Source organism: Chelonoidis abingdonii, chromosome 5 (assembly GCF_003597395.2).
Source record: "Chelonoidis abingdonii isolate Lonesome George chromosome 5, CheloAbing_2.0, whole genome shotgun sequence".
Taxonomy (NCBI): Eukaryota; Metazoa; Chordata; order Testudines; family Testudinidae; genus Chelonoidis; species Chelonoidis abingdonii.
Window position 1 is genome coordinate 126,731,412 of NC_133773.1, and position 20,620 is coordinate 126,752,031.

The 20,620-nt window shown below is 42.9% G+C and overlaps 1 protein-coding gene across 1 annotated transcript in view; it reads right to left on the reverse strand.

Annotated features, from left to right (window-relative positions):
• CFAP99 (cilia and flagella associated protein 99) overlaps nucleotides 1-20,620 on the reverse strand; it is a 77,494-nt gene that overhangs the window by 20,367 nt on the left and 36,507 nt on the right. The window contains exons 8-13 of the mRNA XM_032781079.2: nucleotides 16,409-16,483; nucleotides 15,265-15,324; nucleotides 11,102-11,190; nucleotides 8,452-8,656; nucleotides 5,763-5,904; nucleotides 3,216-3,367 (exon numbers count right to left, since the gene is read on the reverse strand). Coding sequence (XP_032636970.1) covers nucleotides 3,216-3,367; nucleotides 5,763-5,904; nucleotides 8,452-8,656; nucleotides 11,102-11,190; nucleotides 15,265-15,324; nucleotides 16,409-16,483 — 723 coding nt within the window. The remainder of the gene's footprint in view (nucleotides 1-3,215; nucleotides 3,368-5,762; nucleotides 5,905-8,451; nucleotides 8,657-11,101; nucleotides 11,191-15,264; nucleotides 15,325-16,408; nucleotides 16,484-20,620) is intronic.

Consider the following 20,620-nt stretch of genomic DNA (forward strand, 5'->3'; position numbering starts at 1 on the left):
GGCACTGGATTTAGGAGCCCAAAGAGAAGCAGCCAGAGCTTTAGGGGTGCTGAGAAACCACAACCCTCATTGAAGTAAATGGGAGCTGCAGGTGGTCAGCACCTCAGAAAGTCAGGACACTTCTAAACAGAAGTTTAGCGGTTTGATGTTTTTAGCCTAATACCAAGCCATATATAAGCAGTAAAACCATCTGCTGTGCAGAAATAGGACCCTTCACATATTTACAGGATCACCCAGCTATTGTACCTCAAAGACTTCTAAAACGCAAACATCAAAATTATGTAATCATCACACTGAGCTTCTAAGCAATCGCTCTTCCACAAGGACATTGCTGGGTCTCGACACCATGTGCACCACTACCTCCACCCTGTACTAATGCAATGCATGTGGGTGGGTGTGTGTATATAGACACAAACACTGGGCTTCTGTGTCATTTCCTTTCCAAAACTGCATCAGTTTCACACCAAAAAACTACTATTTTTGTCTATCCTGATGCATTTTAATTTTCACATTTCAAGATGCATATCCTTGAACTATACCCTCATCTACTGTTTGACCCAGTCAATACATTGTTGCAGAGCTGTAACACATGAAGTGAAAGGGAAATGCTTTAGTGCAGGATGGAGATTCTGGTGGTGGTGTGTGAACTTAGTAGGGAGACTGAGCAATGTCCTTTTTTGGAAGAGGATTTGCTTAGAAACCCAATGTGGTGATTGAGTTTCAGAAATCTTTGAGGGGTGGTCCTGGAAATACATGAAGGGGCTCCTTTTCCTGCACAGTAGATAACACTGTTGTTCAGGTAACTGGAGTGCCTCCCAGTGGATAGCTGGGTACATTAAAGATTATGAAAGTAAGTGAGAATTTCATGGACTTAAATTCTATTTCATCTAGTTTGAAATTGTATTTTTACAAAAGAGAAATGCAGGACAAGCAAGTAAAATGTACTAACTCAAATCGGAGTCACATCTTCAGCACTACTAGGAAATGATAATTTAAACATGAAAGTTCTAATTCCTTTCTTTATCTGGTTGTAATTTGAGTGGCCAGCTCACTTTTAGCAAACTTACACTTCGCAAGGGCTTCCGTTTGGCTTGATTTGGAATGAATATTTCAAGTATGACTTCAAATGTGTTGTGTTCAGCTGCTGTTTGAATCTCATTTCAGGAATGAGTTAGATAGGAAACCATATTTAAAGCCAAATACTGCCCTTGGATTAGGGTGACCAGATAGCAAGATTAAAAAATTGGGACGGGGTGAGGAGTGGAGGTAATAGGTGCCTATATAAGAAAAAGCCCCCATAATTGGGACTGTCCCTATAAAATCGGGACATCTGGTCAGCCTACCTTGGATACAAATGGGATCAATGGGAGCTGTATGTGAGGAGCTGACTGCAAAATTTTGCCCACTGTCAATGGCAATGAAATGAACTGGGCCTATAAATGAGAAAGTACTGGAATTCCCATCCCTTTCATTTTAATGAACCAGACAATGAGCACTGCTGCACAGCAGTATATGTGATTTGAGAAAGCTCTGTAATTCCAAGCCCTGACTACATTAAAGAACTGCACCATTGCACCACTGCTGCTCAGACTGGTTCAGTCATAAAAGTGCAAGCTGCAATGTGAGCACACAAGAGAGCCTGTTCAGGATTCACAGCACTCCCTGTAAGCACTGCAGGGCTTGTGGATTGCTGACTCTTTCCCACGTCCCCAGGATATAGGTATATAATCTCTGAGACATAATGTCCATTTGTAGTTGTTTACACTTTCAGCTTGCTCCATTGTCTGCTTTAAATAGCTTCATTCATATGATGGTCTGTATATGCACTGTGCAGAGTAGCATCTATGCTCTAGGTTGATACCGCCTTTGGCTGATAGTGCTCCAAGGGAGAAGGAAGTTGACTTTATTGTTTTTTTCTTTGGTTATTCATTTTTTTTCCAGATAAATTGGGTTTCTCTATTGTTTTTTCTGTTCTTATTTTGTTAGGTTTATACTTGCTTTGTATGTAATGATCCTAGTTTCATTCTCTTGTGTTTCCCTTTAAGGTCCCAAGAGACACTGCCCAGCCAGTTCTTCCTTTTTGTCCCCACTACTAATGGGGTATCCCTCACAGGGAATTTATAGCTTCTTTGGGAAGCAGGGGGTAGGGCAATGGGATGGGGGAGAAGGGACATAAGTGGATTTTTGGAGAATATGGTGAGGTAAGATGGTGCATTTGTTCAGGGATCTGAGGAGACGGTGAGGGGTACCCATGCTACTAATAACTCAGGTCTGTTTTCTGTTTTTAGATCTCAGGAGTTTGGGAGATACTGCTAAGGCAGCATATGCTCTGCTGTACCAGTCATGCCCTCTCCATGGAAAGAAGAACAGCATCTCTCTGTTGGTTTCTGCTAACTAACCATTAGGGATTTTTTTCTTCTTGTTTTTCAGCTGAATTCCCATGGACGAAAGGAAAAACTGAAAGAGAGCAGTTCTGATTCTTTAAAAGTGCTAGTCAACTTTTATTTTGCTTTATCTTTTTGTTTTGTTATGCTGCTCTGGGTATACAGGGAAGGGGCAAGGGAGGAAGACGAGGTCCTGGGCAGAGTTGAGACCAGTCCAGTTTTGCATCAGGTGCTTTTGGGCCTGTATGCAGCCAGTAGGTGGCTGGCTTGAGAGGTGGCAGAGCCCGTTGCTAATGTTATCACTGAAGGGTGGGTAGGAGCATTGTGGGATTGTGCTGGGAGGTCTAATTGCATCAATACAATAGCCATGCTTGTATTTCCTGTCCAGAGCACAGTATAGGAGGCATCGCTTTACTCAGAGTCAGTGTAGTCACTGCAGTGGTATGAACACCTCTACATCATTCCAAGCTCTATGTGTGGACATGAGAGCCCCAAGTATTGATAAAACTGATACTGTGAAGGTAGATAAAATCGAGGGGGCTCTACCTGGCAGTGTCTTAAGAGACATGTGATAGGATGAAACTGGACTTAACGGCAAAACTCCCAATTACTTCAGTGGGGTTAGAATTTCATCTGTGCTCATGATGTTTTCTCTTATAAAGTTTTTGTTTTATAAACTTTGGGGAAATTCAGGTTCAGATTTAATTTTTCAATCCAAGCTGCATGTCTTGGGCTCATCCAACATGCAATATTTTTGTATGCAGTATAATTCACATCTGTATGAAATGTAAACATGCCTTTAAAACAGTTATTTTTTCCCTTTGAACCTACCTGGGTTAAGTCAACAAACTTGTTCCTAAAAAATGGCAGAGATTCTATAGCTCTTATCTGTTGAATCAATTCATATCTTTTCCTAAGCTTCTCCTCCTCTTCTTCCAGAGCTTGACGAAGAAGTTCTCGGCTCTCTTCAGACACTTCCTGAACTGAGAGAAAATAAAACAGCCCATGTTAACTGCATGACTGATGCTGCAATACATCTGGAGATGAATTCTTGTACATGTGTGAATAATGACGCTAATACTGATCTGACTATACTTCAGGTTGTTACCCTTCACTGATGGGAAGGATGATTAGAGAGACTAATAATTACTTTCCATCTCTAATATCTGTGATTCTATGAGACTGACAGACATAGAACTGAAATAAAAAGCAGTTTATACTTACAGTTGACACAACTGGTATGTAGTAATTTATTTTCTAGTTTAGACTCAAAGAGACCAAAAAATAGGAAAATGCGTAGTTTCATTTACTTAAAGTACAGACTCTGTAAAGCATCAAATATTCATAGCTTTCCAAGCTGTATGTACTCTGGAAAGCTATGGATTCTGGCTCATTGCCAGGCTCACCTATCTAGGATAAAGACTGGCTTACTCAGTCTAACCCAGAAACCTCTTGGTGCCAACTGGCAGAGGGCACAGAGGGCACATAGAGTTTTACAGGGATCCCCTGGGTCAGAAGTATGCACATTACGTTTACCAAAGGGTGGCATGTGAAGTCTCTACCAAGAGCCAAATAATATTGCAAAATGTATGTACAGATTAGGGTGACCAGATGTCCCGATTTTATAGAGTCAGTCCTGATTTTTGGGTCTTTTTCTTATATAGGCTCCTATTACCCCCCATCCGATTTTTCACATTTGCTGTCTGGTCACCCTAGTACAGATAATGTTTAAGAAATTCTGTTCTTAAGGTATATGAGTTAAGGCAAGTCACCAGAAGATGATCAATGTGCTGCTGTCAGGTAGGAGGGAAGAGATGCTTCTCTCTCTCTCTGGCTGATCATGTGTATATTGTCACATTCACAATGGAGGCCTATCTACAGTCTGACCCCAATGCTAATGAAGAGATTGTGAAAGTGACAAGAGAGAGGCACACAGGAGAGTGTCCTGTTTATGAGTAAAGACAAAGATAAATGGGGGCACAAGGGGACACCCTTGGATCTTTCCACCGAAGAGACAAGCTGATAGTATGACTTGTCTCATGAAGGGAAGACCGCAGCCAAGCCTGGCTGTAATATGCTGGAAGGATTTTGGGTGAGCTTTGATCTATAAGACATGACAGTAACTAGTTAAGTAAATGTAGGTTCTAAAATGTGTTTTTATTTTATATGCAACCATTTGTTTCCAATATTTATACTCGCTATCACTTGAATCTTTATACTTTGTTAAACAAACTTTAACTATAAACTTCCCTAAGTGCTGAGTGTTAAGCAGAGCGGTAATGTGAGGTTTGTGTGGTAAGCTGGGGCATGGTGTTCCTTTGGGAGCAGTGAATCTGTGAATACTGTGAGTGTCCAATGAACAGAGGATGGACACCCCAGGGAGACTCTCAGAGGGTTTACCTGTGTGCCTATTGCTAACTTGCAGAAGGACAGCAGGGCCTGTATAGGTTGAAAGGGGAATGCTTGTGTTGCCCTTGGTGAGTGGAGTTGGGGAGATGACTCATGGCAGGCAGAGACAAGGCTTCCTCACACGAATAGCAGGTGGTAGTGAGGTACCTCACAGCCCTGGGGACCCTTGGGAAGAATCACAATCAGAAGCTAAAAACAAGAATTAAAACCTGAATGACAGAGGTATGACCCTATCCAGGCAGAGGAAAGCTTGTGCATGTGAGGGCTCATCTTCTGCACTCTATACCTCTCAAGGCTAGAAACTGCCTATTCCTCCACTAGGTGTTAGTGCAGTCCTATAATGGAGTAAGTACAATACATACCCTTGGATGGAGGAAGAGACCAGCTTCATGACCAGCATTAAGTCATCTGGGCTAAAATATAAACTAGAACATCCCCTTGGAGAACTGTGGAGAGCCAGCAACATCCACTCTCTCCACTCCAATCACTTATTTTGGTATAGAGAAGGAACCATCTCGTATCTCAGGGGCTGCTTTCTTCCTCTTCTCAGCTTGGAAGAGGCCAATAAGGAATTATGTCTCCTTTAAAATTTTTAGTTGGCCCAACAAGTCTTCTCTTTAGGACACTGGGGACTCAGTATGAGTCACATGAATCTGATCACCATATACCAGTATGGCAATCAGAACCGGCAATCACATGTACCGCTTGTGGCAGGAGTGTAGCCTGGTAGCTTCAGAATGCCTGATTCATCATCTTCCCCTTTAGCACAGGGAATAATTTCTTGGGCGAGTAGCTTAGATGCTCTTTTCAGCTAGAGTGGGCTCAAAGATTCACTCATTACATTGGGTCCACTTATTTATGGGAACATATATTCTGGATTTCCCCCACTCTTCTTGTTCAACAAAATTAAGACAACATGACTCTTGGAAAATTTGCAATCATCTCCTAGGGGTTTGGCAACACAAATACCTATTTGCCGTTTGTACTTCTGAAGCTTCATTCGGGCTTGCTTCACATTTTTATGTCCTTCCACTACCTGCTCCACCAACTCTCTCATTTCCTTCTCTTCCTGAAGGCGTTTCTCTGCATACTGGTGCATCAGTTCTGCTGTCTAAACTCCAAACAAATAACAGGCCAGTAAAGAAACTAATAACAACTCTGCTGCAAGCCTTAAAAAAGGGTAAGGACAACTGGATTAGCAGGACTGCAGTCTCTACAAAAGTAACAAGTCTGTAAGGAGGGAGGGAGGCAGGAGGGAAACCCCAGTTCAAGGATCCTGATTCTGCCTCATTCTCCAATAGCAGTTCTGCGGGGTTTGTTGTAACTCTATATAACTCTAAAGCTTATGCTGAAATAAATTTGTCTGTCTCTAAAGGTGTCACAAGTACTCCTGTTCTATAGCTGCAGTAACCTCTATGCCCCTTTACAGGAAAACAAACATGACAGGATGTTCAGAAGGCCACACAGATAGCTATAGGGAGGGGAAATTCATTTGCACCATCTCCGTAGACTTATTCCCAACTGTTTCTTGGAGCACATAAGGCAGAGGTGGCCAACCTGTGGCTCTGGAACCACATGCGGCTCTTCAGAAGTTAATATGCAGCTCCTTGTATAGCACCGACTCCGGGGCTGGAGTTACAGGCGCCAACTTTCCAGCGTACCAGGGAGTGCTCACTGCTCAACCCCTGGTTCTGCCACAGGCCCTGCCCCCGCTCCACCCCTTCCCGCCCCCTCCCTGGAGCCTGCCATGCCCTCGCTCCTCTCCCCTCCCCCCAGAGCCTCCTGCATCCCATGAAACAGTTGATTGGGAGCGGGGCGGGGGGCAGGAGTTGATGGGGGAGCTGCTGACATATTACTATGGCTCTTTGGCAATGTACATTGGTAAATTCTTGCTTCCTTCTCAGGCTCAGGTTGGCCACCCCTGACATAAGGAGTGACCTTCTGCACTGGTCATGACTTACTGAGGGCTTGTCTACACAGGGAAACTCAGGAAAGTTAAGGTGACTCAACTAAAGATATGGAGTCAATGCACATTTGTTAAAATGTGTATGGATGCTCTTATTCAGAAATAAACATCGCCTGAATTTGCTGTAATTTAATCTTCCTCCAAAGAGGAGGCCAATTTACTCCTGAATGAGAGCATACATACCCACTTTAACTTATACTCATTGACTTCACACCCGGGGGCGGCTCTAGACATTTCGCTGCCCCAAGCACGGCGGCATGCTGCGGGCAGCGCTCTGCTGGTCTCTGGTCCCGCGGCTTCGGTGGACCTCCCGCAGGAGTGCCTGCAGAGGGTCCGCTGGTCCCACGGCTCCACCAAAGCCTGCAGGAGGTCCTCTGGAGCTGCGGGATCAGTGGACCCTCCGCAGGCATGCCGCCAAAGGCGACCTGCCTGCCACCCTCCCGGCGACCGGCAGAGTGCCCCCCATAGCATGCCACCCCAAGCACGCGCTTGGCGTGCTGGGGCCTAGAGCTGCCCCTCTTCACACCGTTAGTTGATTCTGCTTAACTGTCCTGAGTCTCCCATGTAGACATGTTTTATTCTCAGGCAACCCTGATATAAGGCTGCCTTGAACTATGGTCCTGTAATGAGCCTGCATTACTTTTCTATAATACATAGAAAACATGTTGTCAGCTACCATCTGTATTGGCTTGTGAGAGGAGATGAATTAGCCCAAAGATTGTGCACTTGGAAGTGTATTTCATGGAACAATTGTGCAGCATAAAATATGCATGCGCATCTCTAAAGTATTCTCTCTGGGCTTCCCCACCATTGAGGTTCTGTATATCCCAAGTAGCATACAGCAGCGGTTCTCAAACTGGGGTCCGCTCCAGGGGGTCTGCAAGTCACCTCTGGGACCATCGGCCCTGCTGATCAACTCCTCCCCCTTCCTCCCAGGGTCTCCTGCATGCCGCAGAACAGCTGTTCAGCAGCATGCAGAAGGTGCTGGGAGGGAGGGGGAGGAGCGGGGATGGGGCGTGCTTGGCAGAGGGGACGGAAAGAGGTGGGGAAGAGGAGGGGCAGGAGTGGAGCGGAGGCGGGAAGAGGTGAGGTGGGGTGGGGCCTTGGGGGGAAGGGGTGGAGCGGAGGTGGGGCCTGAGGCTTAATGGGGATTGAGCACCACTGGGGAAAATTGGAAGCTGGTTTGTGGGGCCACGAAAAAATTTAAATCAAAATGGGGATCCTTGGGTTGCTAAAGTTAGAACTGCTGGCATAGAGCATGTCTGGTGGGCTCAGACATCTGACAGACTTTTTGTCACCTTGATCCCATTCAAACACCATAACATCGTTATTCTTCTACTAATGAGTCCACTGAAAACAACTGCCTTTAATCTCTTGATCTCTGCACTTCTTAGTCACACAGAATCAGAAATACACGACAACAAGGGATTCAGAAGTAAATTTTTCTTCTTTCTGTTTTTACTCACTTTAATAAACACATATTCACTATCAAATCCAATACTAGAAAACTTTTTCTTTCCCAGCATACTAGAACTTCTGGGGATGTAAACTAAAGCACGAGATTTTTGCACTAGTTGCAGACTCCAGTTAAATACAGAGACCTACTTTGAGTGAACTTCTGTACATTGTTATAACAAGCTGTTTATTGATATAAAGCTCAAATCAAGTCTGATCTATTCTGTAATGCTTTACCTCTTCTCTCTTTAGTTCAGCTTTCTTCTTGTTTTCCTGAATTACATTCTGACGTGCTAGAACTGCCTCCTCGTGACTCAGTTTCCCTTGTAACCTCCTACATTCTATCTCAGCCAGCTGTTGTTCCAAATCTTTTTCACGCATCTGTTTTTGCCATTCCAGGAATTCAGATGGGTCATGTGCACCTCGTAGCAAACTTTCAAGTCTGGGAAGGAGAAGAAAACCCTTAACTCTAGGTTCCTGTATTTGAATATTTTGGCTATGAGCAAATTCTGCTTTTCATCTAAAACATTTCTTAAAAAACTTTGAGCAAAACCCATTTACCTGTTTGAGTTACCCCTTCAAACATAGTTGACAGGGCTGGCCTTATGGTGAGCGACATGGGTGACCACCCAGGGTGCCGGGGTTGCGAGGGGGGATGGGCAGGGTTAAGAGAGTGACAGTGTCCGGGCACAGTAAGAGGCAAGTCCCCACCAGTGGGTGGTTCGTTGGCCTGTGTGGTGTCCTGGCTTGGCAGAGGAGGCAGGGCAGGTCGGGCCAGCTCCCAGCCCAGGGAGGGATGGAAGTTGCAGGGGGTGTTGTTGCAACTTGTGTCTGGGGAGGGTCTGCCCTGGGGGGTGAGCTGCAGGAGCCCTGGCAGGCCCGGGGAAGTGCCCTGCAGGGCAAGCAGGGCCAGGCCTGGGCTTACCCCTCGGGCTGTGCCATGCACCGGCTGGCACTGGGCTGGGGGCAAAGACAGCGCTGGGGGAGAGCTGCTTCTGCCCAATGTCTTCTGTGCTCACCCCAGGCTGCCAGCTCTTATGGTCCCCTGCCCATCAAGAAGGACTATCAAAACTAAACGGGCCATTGGGGAACCTCATGATACAAACACTTGGTTAATGTCCCTCTCACACCCATGAAGGTGCTACATGCAAATAAGCTTGTCCCATCAGCTTGAATTCTGGAAGAAGGAAGTAAAGATAGCTGACATGAATATTTTTCTTTTTGTTCTTTGGACTCTCACAGGGCTGGAGCTCTGAAACAGAAGCAGAGATCCTCAGGGTCAACCTGAGTTAGCTCTAAAAGACATATGGTACTGACAGATTACTACAACTCTGTCACCTTTTGGAACCACAGAGTGTAACTTATTTGTGTATATGTGTTTGCCTGCTTTAACCTGTAAATAACTCTCATTTCTTTTCTTAGTTAATAAAGCCTTAGTTAATTTACTAGAGGATGGGCTACAAGTGTTGTCTTTGGTGTGAGATTTTAAGTACAAACTGACTTGGGGTAAGTGACTGGTTTCTTGGGACTGGGAGCAATCTGAATATTTTGTGATCTTTGGCATATAGCAACCAACTATCACAAGTCCAGCTTGCCTGGGTGGCAAGATAGGCTGCAATGCCCAAAGGGACTGTCTATGACTCCATGGTAATACTGTTATAGTGCTTAATGAGTTTTTACTGGGTTGGTGAAATCTAATTATAGAATATGCCACCCGTTTGAGATCTCTGCTCTACCTTTTTGACAGTGTGCCCAGAGGCTGGCACTCTGGGTTGTGAACCACTCCACACACATGACAGAGGGACACCAGAAAAAAAGATCCACGCAGGAATCCCAATGCTATGCAATTCATGCTTTAGCATGGCATAGAAGTTTCATTCCCTCTTCTGATGTAAATTATTCTCAACAACAATAGTGATGGAATGCCAAATGTATGTGGAATGTAGGTAACTTTGGCTAAGATTCTTAAAGGTATTTAGTTGCTACTTCCAACTGAAATGATGGGAATTAGATACCTAAATACCTTTGAGGATGTGGGCTCTTGCAACTCAAATGAGTGACATCCCTCATTTTGAAGGAGTCATTCATTTTAGTCACATTTGACAGGTCTGAATTTAATCCTTAGCTTCATTATGTTCACTTCTAAAAGCTTTTGTGGAAGACTGGATTCTTCTAAAGAGGTTAATAATGTTTTGCACTAAGGCTGCTAACTCAGGTGAATCATTTATATTAACCCAAACTGACAATAGTCTAGATTTTGTCTCTGTTGAAATTACCGGTTATAATGTTATTTATTTCTAGTGAAAGAACACAACCTGCACTGTCCATTCACTCTCTCCTCCCTCACCCCCAATGATTAACAGATGAACTAAAAACCCAGACTAAAGACTACTATGTCCTTTATTGTCATGGAAGCAGGTGAGTAACCAGCTTGAGTATAAAACTCTGAGTACAATAGCCCACATTCAGCTCAGATGTAACTCCACTGAAGGTAACAGAGTTACACGAAGAATTATTTGACTTATTTGTTTTCCTTAACAAATACACTGTAAGTACTTGAATGGGTATGAATATAATCTGTTTGTATGTAGAACTATGTACATGCATAGATGTGCATGTGTATAATTACTTATCCAGTATGATGTACTCATGTGTTATAAAACATGATTATTCATGGGACATGAATGCTCAACTAGAAGTCACATTGTATTCTACCTACAATAAAACAAAAGTCTTCATTGTCATTCTAATGTAGTCTTTAATTTCAGTCCAATCTGCTCATTATTAATTATATTAGTTTAGCTGCAGTTTACTTAGCCTCCCTTAATGTGCTCTCTATGTCAAAGGATGTATAAAGGAGCTGGGAAATACTATGTACAGAAAGTACCTGTTGAGTTCTTGTTCCATTTTTCGCTGATAGAGGGCACCTTCTCTTAAGATCGCTGCTGCATTTAATTTAATAGGTACATTGTCAATCTATCAGGAAAAGGAATGAATATACTATATTTAGCAATGTGAATCACAAAATGGACTACAGAAACAATTCAAAGGGTTAAATAAATCAATCCATGGCAATTCAGTCACTTTAGATCACCTTCAAGATGAAGTATAAATTTTGCTCAAAGCATTAATCTGACATTCACAATGGATTTGCATGCTCTTCATAAACCACTCAAGCTGTTTAAGCAATCAGCCAGGTCCCTGAAGTGGATTATAAATTTGTAATCACTCTTGGGCCATGTCAAATCATGTATAATGTGTTCACTTCCTTTAATTTTTTTAAACTCTTATATACTCATGTACATGGAAACATTCTAATAGAAAAAAAAGATTCCAGTTAATTTGTCAAAGATACCATTGCCCACTGCTTCCAACAGAAAACACCTTGTGTTTCCACCTCTGGGAGAGTTGAAAGGAAGGAAGATTACACACATGTTCCAATAACGTGTAGTACTTTTCATCTGAGGATCTCAAGTGTTTTGAAAACACTAATTTATTAACCTTAATATATTTCTAGGTGGCAGTATCCTTATATCCATTTTATAGATGGAGAAACTGAAGTACAGACTTCATTGACCTTTAAAGTCACAGAGAGAGTTACCGGTATAACTCGGACTACTAGATCCAGGGCTGCTTCAGCATCTCTCTTCAAAGTGAGTATTGCTTTAGGAGTGACTGATAGATAATCTCTAAGCTCTGAGAGATGCAGTGGAGTAGAGCCACTACACAGCTTCTTTGCCATCCACAGATTCCCCTTACGCAAGAGGAATCCTTAGAGGGCCAGATCCAGCTTTACAGTGGCACACAATGGGTCCAATTCTGATCTGACCAGCATATGAGAGGGGCAATGCCTTTGAAGTCAACACAATAGTGCCAGTGTAAAACTGGTCTGAGATCAGAATTGAGCCCACTCCATACAGAAAACAAAAATCAGTGATGACACCAACCAGTTGAATTAAGTCCATTCACAATGTGGATATCGAAGCAAATCGTATTAAAATGTTCTTTAACTACAAGCTAACTGTTTAGGGACTGGCAGAGCAATACACGTGCAGAATCACTCAAGAAGTCCTATACTAACCTTCTGCACAATCAATTGAAATACATAAGCAAAACTGAAGAACATGGTTGTTCCATATTTGAGGTTGATTATGTAGGTTGAGCACAAGAGTTAATGTTGTAATCAGGAAATTCAATAAATGGAGGTGAACAGTGTGGTTCTTCTACAGCATGGGCACATTTTAATAGCCCACCTGTGAAATGTAGTTACCCATCTATTTCTCAGTACAAAACAGGTGGGTGCCAAAGTTTGTGGGAGGAGACAGCAACGAGAGTCCTTTCTTTCCTTATACTGGTCTTACCATCTCTACAGAGGGGGTGAGGTAATATCTTTTATTGGGCCAACTTCTGTTCGTGTGAGACAAGCTTTTGAGCTCTTCTTCAGGGCTGGGAAATGTACTCAAGAGTGCAGAATTCAGAGACCTCCCCCCAGCCTATATTTTTTATATTGTACTGATTTTAAATTGGAAACATTCACTAAAATATGTGGAAGTTATGATTTTGGAAACTGCTTGTTTATTCCCCCTTCATGTAGTATATGCAGTTCCTGTAGATTAGACAGAAAAGAGGCCAGTATCCTGAACTGAAACGGATTATGAGAACATTTTACCTAGAAATGTTCCATCTCCAGTTTAATAAATAAAATTATGATTGAGTAAAATGCACTCTAAACAACCAGGATACACAGGGATTACAAGATTTGTGCAGGTAAGTATAAAAAAGTATCCAAATAGATTTTTCTATTGCATGTATTTACCAGTGAATAACTGAATTTCACATTACCTCTTTTCTGTCATGTCATCTCTTACCGCTTATCAAGTAGGAAGAAGGGGCTACAAACTTGTATAATTCGTGTGGAAAAAATCATATTCAATATTTCCACCTAATGAGCACACTCTTTTTCACCCCAAACCAATAAATATGTAGAGAATCGGACCTCCTATGAGCACTAGACAGACTGAGCCAGAGTAATGAGCCATTTGTAGTGTCTCACTGCTTGCAGTGGAAAGAAAGAATAAAGGTTTTGTAACAGCAGTGGTTAATCATTTTTGTCTGCACAGCAGTTTCAATGTGCCTGACTGAGAATAGAAAATGTGTTTATTGTACAATGGATGTTCTCACAAAAAGGTAAATGAACTATGGTAAATTGCATACTGACCCTAATCTATTTAAATATTATACAATTTCATTATTTTGAAATGGAGTTTGTGACCTGATTTCTAACATATTGTACACACGTTCCTCCTAAATCTTCACAACTGTCTATTGAGAGATGAAAGATGAATGGGAGTAGGTATGGGAAGTAGAATTTATTTTAAAACTCAAACAATCTGCTTATCTCAGCTATGAAAGTTTTATAGCAGCTCCCTGAAAGCCACCTAACCAACCTTCAAGGCAAATGTGTTCGGATGAGATAAATATGACTATGCCACTGGAAAAGATACGAGCACCTATTAAAAATGTCCCTGATCAATTTAATAAGACACTGGATCCATATTTTTCTTTTATGCAGCTTAACCAATGGGTTTAATTCCCACTAGCCAACACTCTGGCTGATAAGTTTCAATATTTTAGATTGTCTGAGAGGGAAGTGTAACAAACACAGACTTTAACAGAGTCCAAATTACTGTTGGTCCTGTGAGTGCGTTAACCTTGTAAATGTTTTCTTAAGTATCTTTGCTCTTCAAAGAGAGGAAGGAGTAGGGGTCTTAATGCTATGCAGCACTTTAAGAACTAATTGAATATATCATATGGGACAGCACTTTTAAACAGACTTATTACTGTAATGCCAGTAAGTATAGTGGTGGTATTACTGTTATTGCTGAACACTGTAAGCCATCAGTATCTGATCTGGTTTGCAAATATTTTCCAGAGGCCAGATTTTCAAAGGGGGAAATTGGAATGTAAATGACCTCACAAATAAAATGGGTGAGCCTGCTGTAGTTAGTGTGACCAGATAGCAAGTGTAAAAAATCAGGACAGAGGGTGGGGGGTAATGGGAGCCCCCCAAATCAGGGGCTCCTATAAAATTGGGACATCTGGTCACCTTAGCTGTAGTTGACTATCCATTTGTGAATAGTTAGCAGATTTGCACATGCAGGTGGTTTGAGGGACCCATAGGTGCATGAACCTATGTTGTATGTGTAACACCACCCTACTGAAGTCAGCGGAGTTATTTGAAATTTGTACTGGTGCAACTGGGATCAGAATTTGGCCCTATGTACTGCTAAAACATCAGTACCAAGAACTGTTCAATAAAGGTGAGCAAGCATCTATTTCTTTAGACTATGGGACAAATTTCCCATTTACACTAACAGTGAATCTGATCCTGAGACATTCTCTGTCATTTTGACTCTGTTTTGGTGTGATCTTGATGATTATGAAAATGCCAGATTTAAAGTCCTGGGGACTGAAGACTTTTGTTATTCACAGTACAATCACAGCTTAGGCAGAGGCAATGCCCAATGCTATCTTGGGTGTGTCTGCATTTCAAGTTTGGGTTGTGATTCTCATTGAGCTAGCAAGCTAAAATAGAGTGTAGCCACAGCAGCACAAGGGTTTAGTCAATCCAAGCCTGAGCTCATCAGAGACTCCAGACACATACTCAAGGCAGCTAGCACATCCTGCTACATGCACTACTGAAGTCTCATCAAAGAGACAATCAGTGTTGTGGGTTTTTGATTTAGGTACCTGTTTAATGGAAACTACATAACCAAACTCATTTCACATCTTACACAAATAGTCATTACCATGGTGATTGTTCATTCTTTAGGTCCTGGATTTGAACCAGTGACCTAGAGGTGAAAGGCTCTATTTCCTGGCCTCTGCTAATCCCCTGAACTATCCCATTTCCATAGCCATAGGCCTTGGTAGAATACCCTTGATTACGGACGAGTTGTATCAATTTGCACCAGTTCCAAATCTGGTCATGACTTTCAGTCTACACTTTTCAAACACTTGTAACATCTATAAATTCTAACTGTTACTCACATTGCCCTGGATCTTTTGAGCCTGGAACTTCGTTTTAGTCTTCATAATGCCTGATATATACTGCAAGACATAAAAAATATTTTCATTTCAGAAATAGTTTTCAAATACTCAGGAAAAATCATCTTATTAAAGATATCAAAATTGTATCTTGAATATTATTCCCTTTGGAGGAGCAGACGTGATCACTGAGGACTAGATACTGTAATCAAAGCATCCTTAAAGCGTATTGTGCATTCCAAACTCATTGAGAGTTCTGCATAACAAATAATTGCAGAACAGGTCCCGAGAAAAATTATTATTGATTACTATGAAATGTATTTAAATGGCTAACATACCAAAATAATAAAGTAACATTAGTTTGCTACAGAAATACTGAATATGGAATACTACCAAAAGCCACTAATATAGTCAGTTCTTAAGATGTGAGTTTTGTGAAGATGAAATGTCCTTTGATATCCTGCTTTATGAGATTATTAACTGTATGTGGAATTCTGACAATGACAGGGAACTTCATTCTATGCTGCTAGCTACAGATGCTCAAATGAAGGTGCACAGATAACATGGTGATGGGCATGGTGTAAATGATACACAGATATGATACTGCAGTCATCATATTACATGAATGGTCATGATCCTACAGCTGTGAAACAGGAGTTACCTAATCAAACTGAGAGCTGCTTTCACTCAACTGCTGTGCATCCTTTCAATTTAATGGACAACTGCTCTGTTAGATGAGAGGAGAACTGCTACAGTGGCAAGGGAAGTTGCTGGAGCAGTGCTAAAAGTAGGCAGGTAAGAGGGGAGGGTTGGCAGCAGCAGGAGTATTGGGATGAGGAAAAGGGAGCCAGTGAAGACCCTGCACAGTGAATGAAGCATAGACCAGGATCTGTGCATTATATAAAATAAAAACATCCAAATATCAAATTGCAGGGCTTTAATTCTACCTGGGGAATCGGGTGTCAAGGTAGACAGGCTTCGGTTCTTGTAGTTTAGAATGTCACCAGAACCCCTTGATGGAATTATAGCATCATATTTCCTAACTTCAAATACAGAGAGATCCTTTGAGTACTTGGATAAAAAAAGTGATTAATGTGTATAAAAACACGATAGTAGTTTTTTTTATTTACAATTTTGTTTAACTTACACCTCTTGGGGCTTTTTTCTCAGGCTTTACTGTTGCACATCTGAACTGGCTAACATTTGCTTCCAGTAGCAGTTCCTAAAAATCAAAACAATTTTTATAAATATGGTGCATTTTAAATTCTCCATTGAAAAATAAAAAAATACCACCTTTTTTTTGATGTAGCAAACTGAGGCAACTGTTAAAACACAGAACTCTAAATATTTAAATACCAAGTGAAAATACAGATGGTTAGAGTACAAAGCTAATGGTGTACAAGAACTATACTTATATGGTCAAATATAATTTGCAACAAGCCACAACAAATTCTCAAAAGGGATCATAGACCAATAAACTTTGTGGGTTAGACAGTAACTACAGAAAAGAAAAAAACCTCTGAAGGCAGAGGCTTAATCAGGACATGCAGGTGAGTGCAGACAGACACAAGGATGGATTTAAGCAGCAACTTTTATAAATGTAACATGGGGGAGTGGAGCTGTCTGTCTCATTGTTCCAGTCTCTCCAATACCAGGCATTTAAGTGGATTTACTGTGGGGGCTACAAAGCTCCAGCCATATAATCCCTAATTCGAGGTAGACTCCTCTTAGCTTACCTGTAGGATTCAGTGACCACACTCCTCTGAATCCTCTCACACACATGCCACCCATGTGGGGCACAGAGGGTACAAGAATGGGGTATCTTGGTCTGTGAAGACTTCAGGTCTCCTCATTTCCAATAGAAATAAGGCCCAACAGTGAAATCTCAGGTCTCCTTTACTTCTGGAAGTCAAAACTTTTGAGCTGCAAGTGGCAAAGAACTAAACATTCCTACTGAACTTCTATGCTCTACTCCTGTTTGGCTTATCTGTGCCTCCATGATGCTGTTAGGAAGGCAAAACAAACAAACAAAACCCACCAACCCTCCGCTAATCTGGCCTGAATGGGAACAATTCCTTCTTGACCCCAAAACAGGGAACTGGTCAGACCTATCACATCCTAAAAGCACAGTTCCTCTACTACAACTACATGGAGGGAGGGTGGGGCAGTCAAAGGGAGAAAGGGGTCCAAAACACTCAGCCCAAGGCTTAAAAAAATGTGTGGGGTGGAAAGAGTTAGGCTCCAATCAGCTCCCATCTTCCTTTGGTTGGCAAATGGGAAATGGAAAGTCCCTGGGGGAGAGGAGGCCCAGGGGGGCCAACCCCTGCACATCTCATCCCTGCATCCCTGGCATGTGCTCCCCCTCTTTTTGTGGCTCTCTACTTTACTGTAGTCAGGGGCATACATAAAGGGGGGCAAGCAGGGACACGGGTCACCCAATAATCATCTCCATCACTGTTCCCTGGCCCTCCACCCTGGGATTCCCTCTCTCAAGCTCATCCTCCCCCTTTCTGCCAGGGTGGGAGTCGGGCAGAGTGTGGCTGAAGGAAAGTGCCTGGGAAAGGCACTGCAGCTAGCACTCCTGCTGAGCCCTGTCCCTTCCTTGCTGCAGCATCCAGTGTTTGGGGGCTGCCTGGAGTGCAAAGAAGGGAGCTTAGGACAATACGGGTGGGCCAGGCAGTGGGGCCAGGGACACTAGGGGCATGGGTGGGGAGCCTGGGGATGCAACGAGGGCCTGGCAGGTGGGGGAGGCAGCAGGGCCCAGGGGCACTGGGTGCATGGGGGGGCAATGTTTAAAGTACCCCTCCAAAAGTAGTCACATTTAAATCCCTGTGCATGCCCCTGACTCTGGCCCAGTCAAGGCTCCCGCCCATTGAGACAAATGGATGGCATTTTTAGTAACCTATTTGGAAAGAATGCACCTATTGTTAAAAAAACAAACAAACACCTACTTTACTGCACTACAACCTAGCCCTGGATATGTTTCCCTCACAATCCCTAAGGAGATGTAGCCAAACATTAAAAAATTTAGCTCCATTTCTGTGTGCATGGGCAAGTGCATTAATCAGCTTTCAATGAATGAAGCCAACATGAATTTTCATCCTTGATGAAAACCTTGTGTTAGGACCCTGATTCTGCAATAATCTCTCCTAGGTGGACCCCTGCATGGAGCCCCAAAGACTTCAAAGCTCATTGAAGGATTGGAACCTTAGTTGAAAGCCCCATCACTGCATATAACACACATTTACCAGTGTTTGTTTCCACATAGTAACCAAGATAACTTAGTCCTTTTCCTGCATTGGTGGAGTGGGGTAATTGAAGGGAAGCCTGGGCACCAGGGGCTGCTCCAAGAGGCACAAGGCTATGAGTAGCTCCAGCTGAACCCATTTAAAGGGGACAGCACATATAATGATCCAGCCAGTGCTTGATTTTTTGGTTTGCTTGTCCTTGAGCAATAACACTTCCTTTGATTGTAAACTGCAGCCCCAGAAGCGAGAAGTGCACTCCGGCTTTTCCACTGGCTCTCGGAGTGCTGATGCTAAACTGGACAGCAGTTGTATGTGTAGCATTAGCCCTGGCATAAATCCTGGTGTTTTCACTCTTTTCTAGAGTTGCCCTGATACGTCAGTCACGTGTGCAATTTTATGATGGAATAAGTGACATCTCTATACGCATCTTTCTTTTCAGGAGCCACAACTTCAGCTTCATTTAGTGAACAGTCTAAGGAACTGACCTTTGTGAATGCTTTGGATGCCTTTTATTCCATTTCAGAGTGACAAAAATTGCTGCTGCAGCAGCTTCACTTTCTGCTGTGGCTCTCCTTTGTGTTGCTTGCATTCAGGCATCTGCCCCCTGGAGACTGTGGCTGCTAGTTAAGTGATTCTACACTTATCTCAGACTCTTGACAATCCAGATAATGAGCTTTGTTTCTTTCCCCTTTTAATCTTTCCATATAATGTGTGCTAAGCATGTACATTCTGCAGAACGCAGACATAATGAAAAGATGCAAAATAAAGTAATACTGCTGGGAAGTGAAGAACCTAAAAGAAACACCAGATGCCTGTAACGAGATGGGGCAACAAAAGGGCAAAAGGAAAGCTTGACCCTAACAAAATATGTAGGCAGTTCAGCATATACTACATATGGGAACTGAGCCAAATGTAGCATGCACAACGACATGAAGAGAGGCCAGTACAGTGATAAATTGTCTGGTATCAGTCAGTGAAAACTAGAACAAGGCATTGGTGGAATGCAGGTGGGAGAGTACAGATAAAAAGATGTAAAAAACCCAGACCTTTTATCAAGATTCTAAAGCACCTCTATATGGGAATTGCATTGTGGGAGGTATGATGGCAGAGGGAGCTGCCATGTAATTATTGCCTTCCCAGGAGAACACAGAAATCTGCCCTAAATCTAATAGGAGCTGACTTATTTAACAGGATTCATTTCAAAATCAGGATCAGTTCAAATAACCAGAGCAGATCAAGTGTTAGGGCCCTTTCCCGGCCTTCCCTCCCACTCCCCTCTTAACACATAGCACCTTGAATTCTGCTGCTTTACTAGGCATGATGATCTCCTACTTTCAGAGCCTGCTCTGGGGAGGAGCTCTCAGGTATGCGCAGTACCAAATACTGTACTACAGATGAGTCAGGAGCTACTGAGATTTCTCTGTAACTGGATGATGCTATGAAATTATTTCTCAGTTAAGAAACAGAAATTATGTTAAATTTTTAAAGCCCTTAATGGTTAATGGCACACATTGACTATCTGTGTGTCCTATGCGAGCAAAGGAGTAGCCTCTCCTGGATTTCTGTAGGGTTCCACAGAGCTGGGGAAGTTCCCCAGTGCTCCCCTCCACATGGCCAGAGAGAACAAACAGAACTTGGAGGAATACCCCAGCCATGCACCCTGACCTCTTATCTCTGGAGTCAGGTGAAGCAGTAGATGCAATGGGGTGTAGGAAAGGCCACTAATACCTTATAGTAGGGAAGAGAAGAAGCAGTGGGGTGAAAGTTCCTTCGTGTCCTCTCCTTGGGGAGTAGTGGAGAAGCAGTGGGGAATGCCCCTCAAACTACTCAACACAGTAGGAGGGAAACTGTCTCCACAGTCCCTCTGTGGAGCAGGAGCCAGGCATGGGGGAGGTGAGAGCTTTCACTGGGCTATCTCCAGACCATACACTCCTTCACAGGGTCAGTGCAAATGGAGGGGGGAACATCATGGCACTGATGTAAGAACGAGAATGTAAATGGAGCAATCCTGACTGGCTACATTAGGACAACATCACATGGCTGCCTCCACAAGCACTACTCCTTGTAACTGTACTGCTATTATTTGTGTTGCAACAAACAGTGAGCAGAAG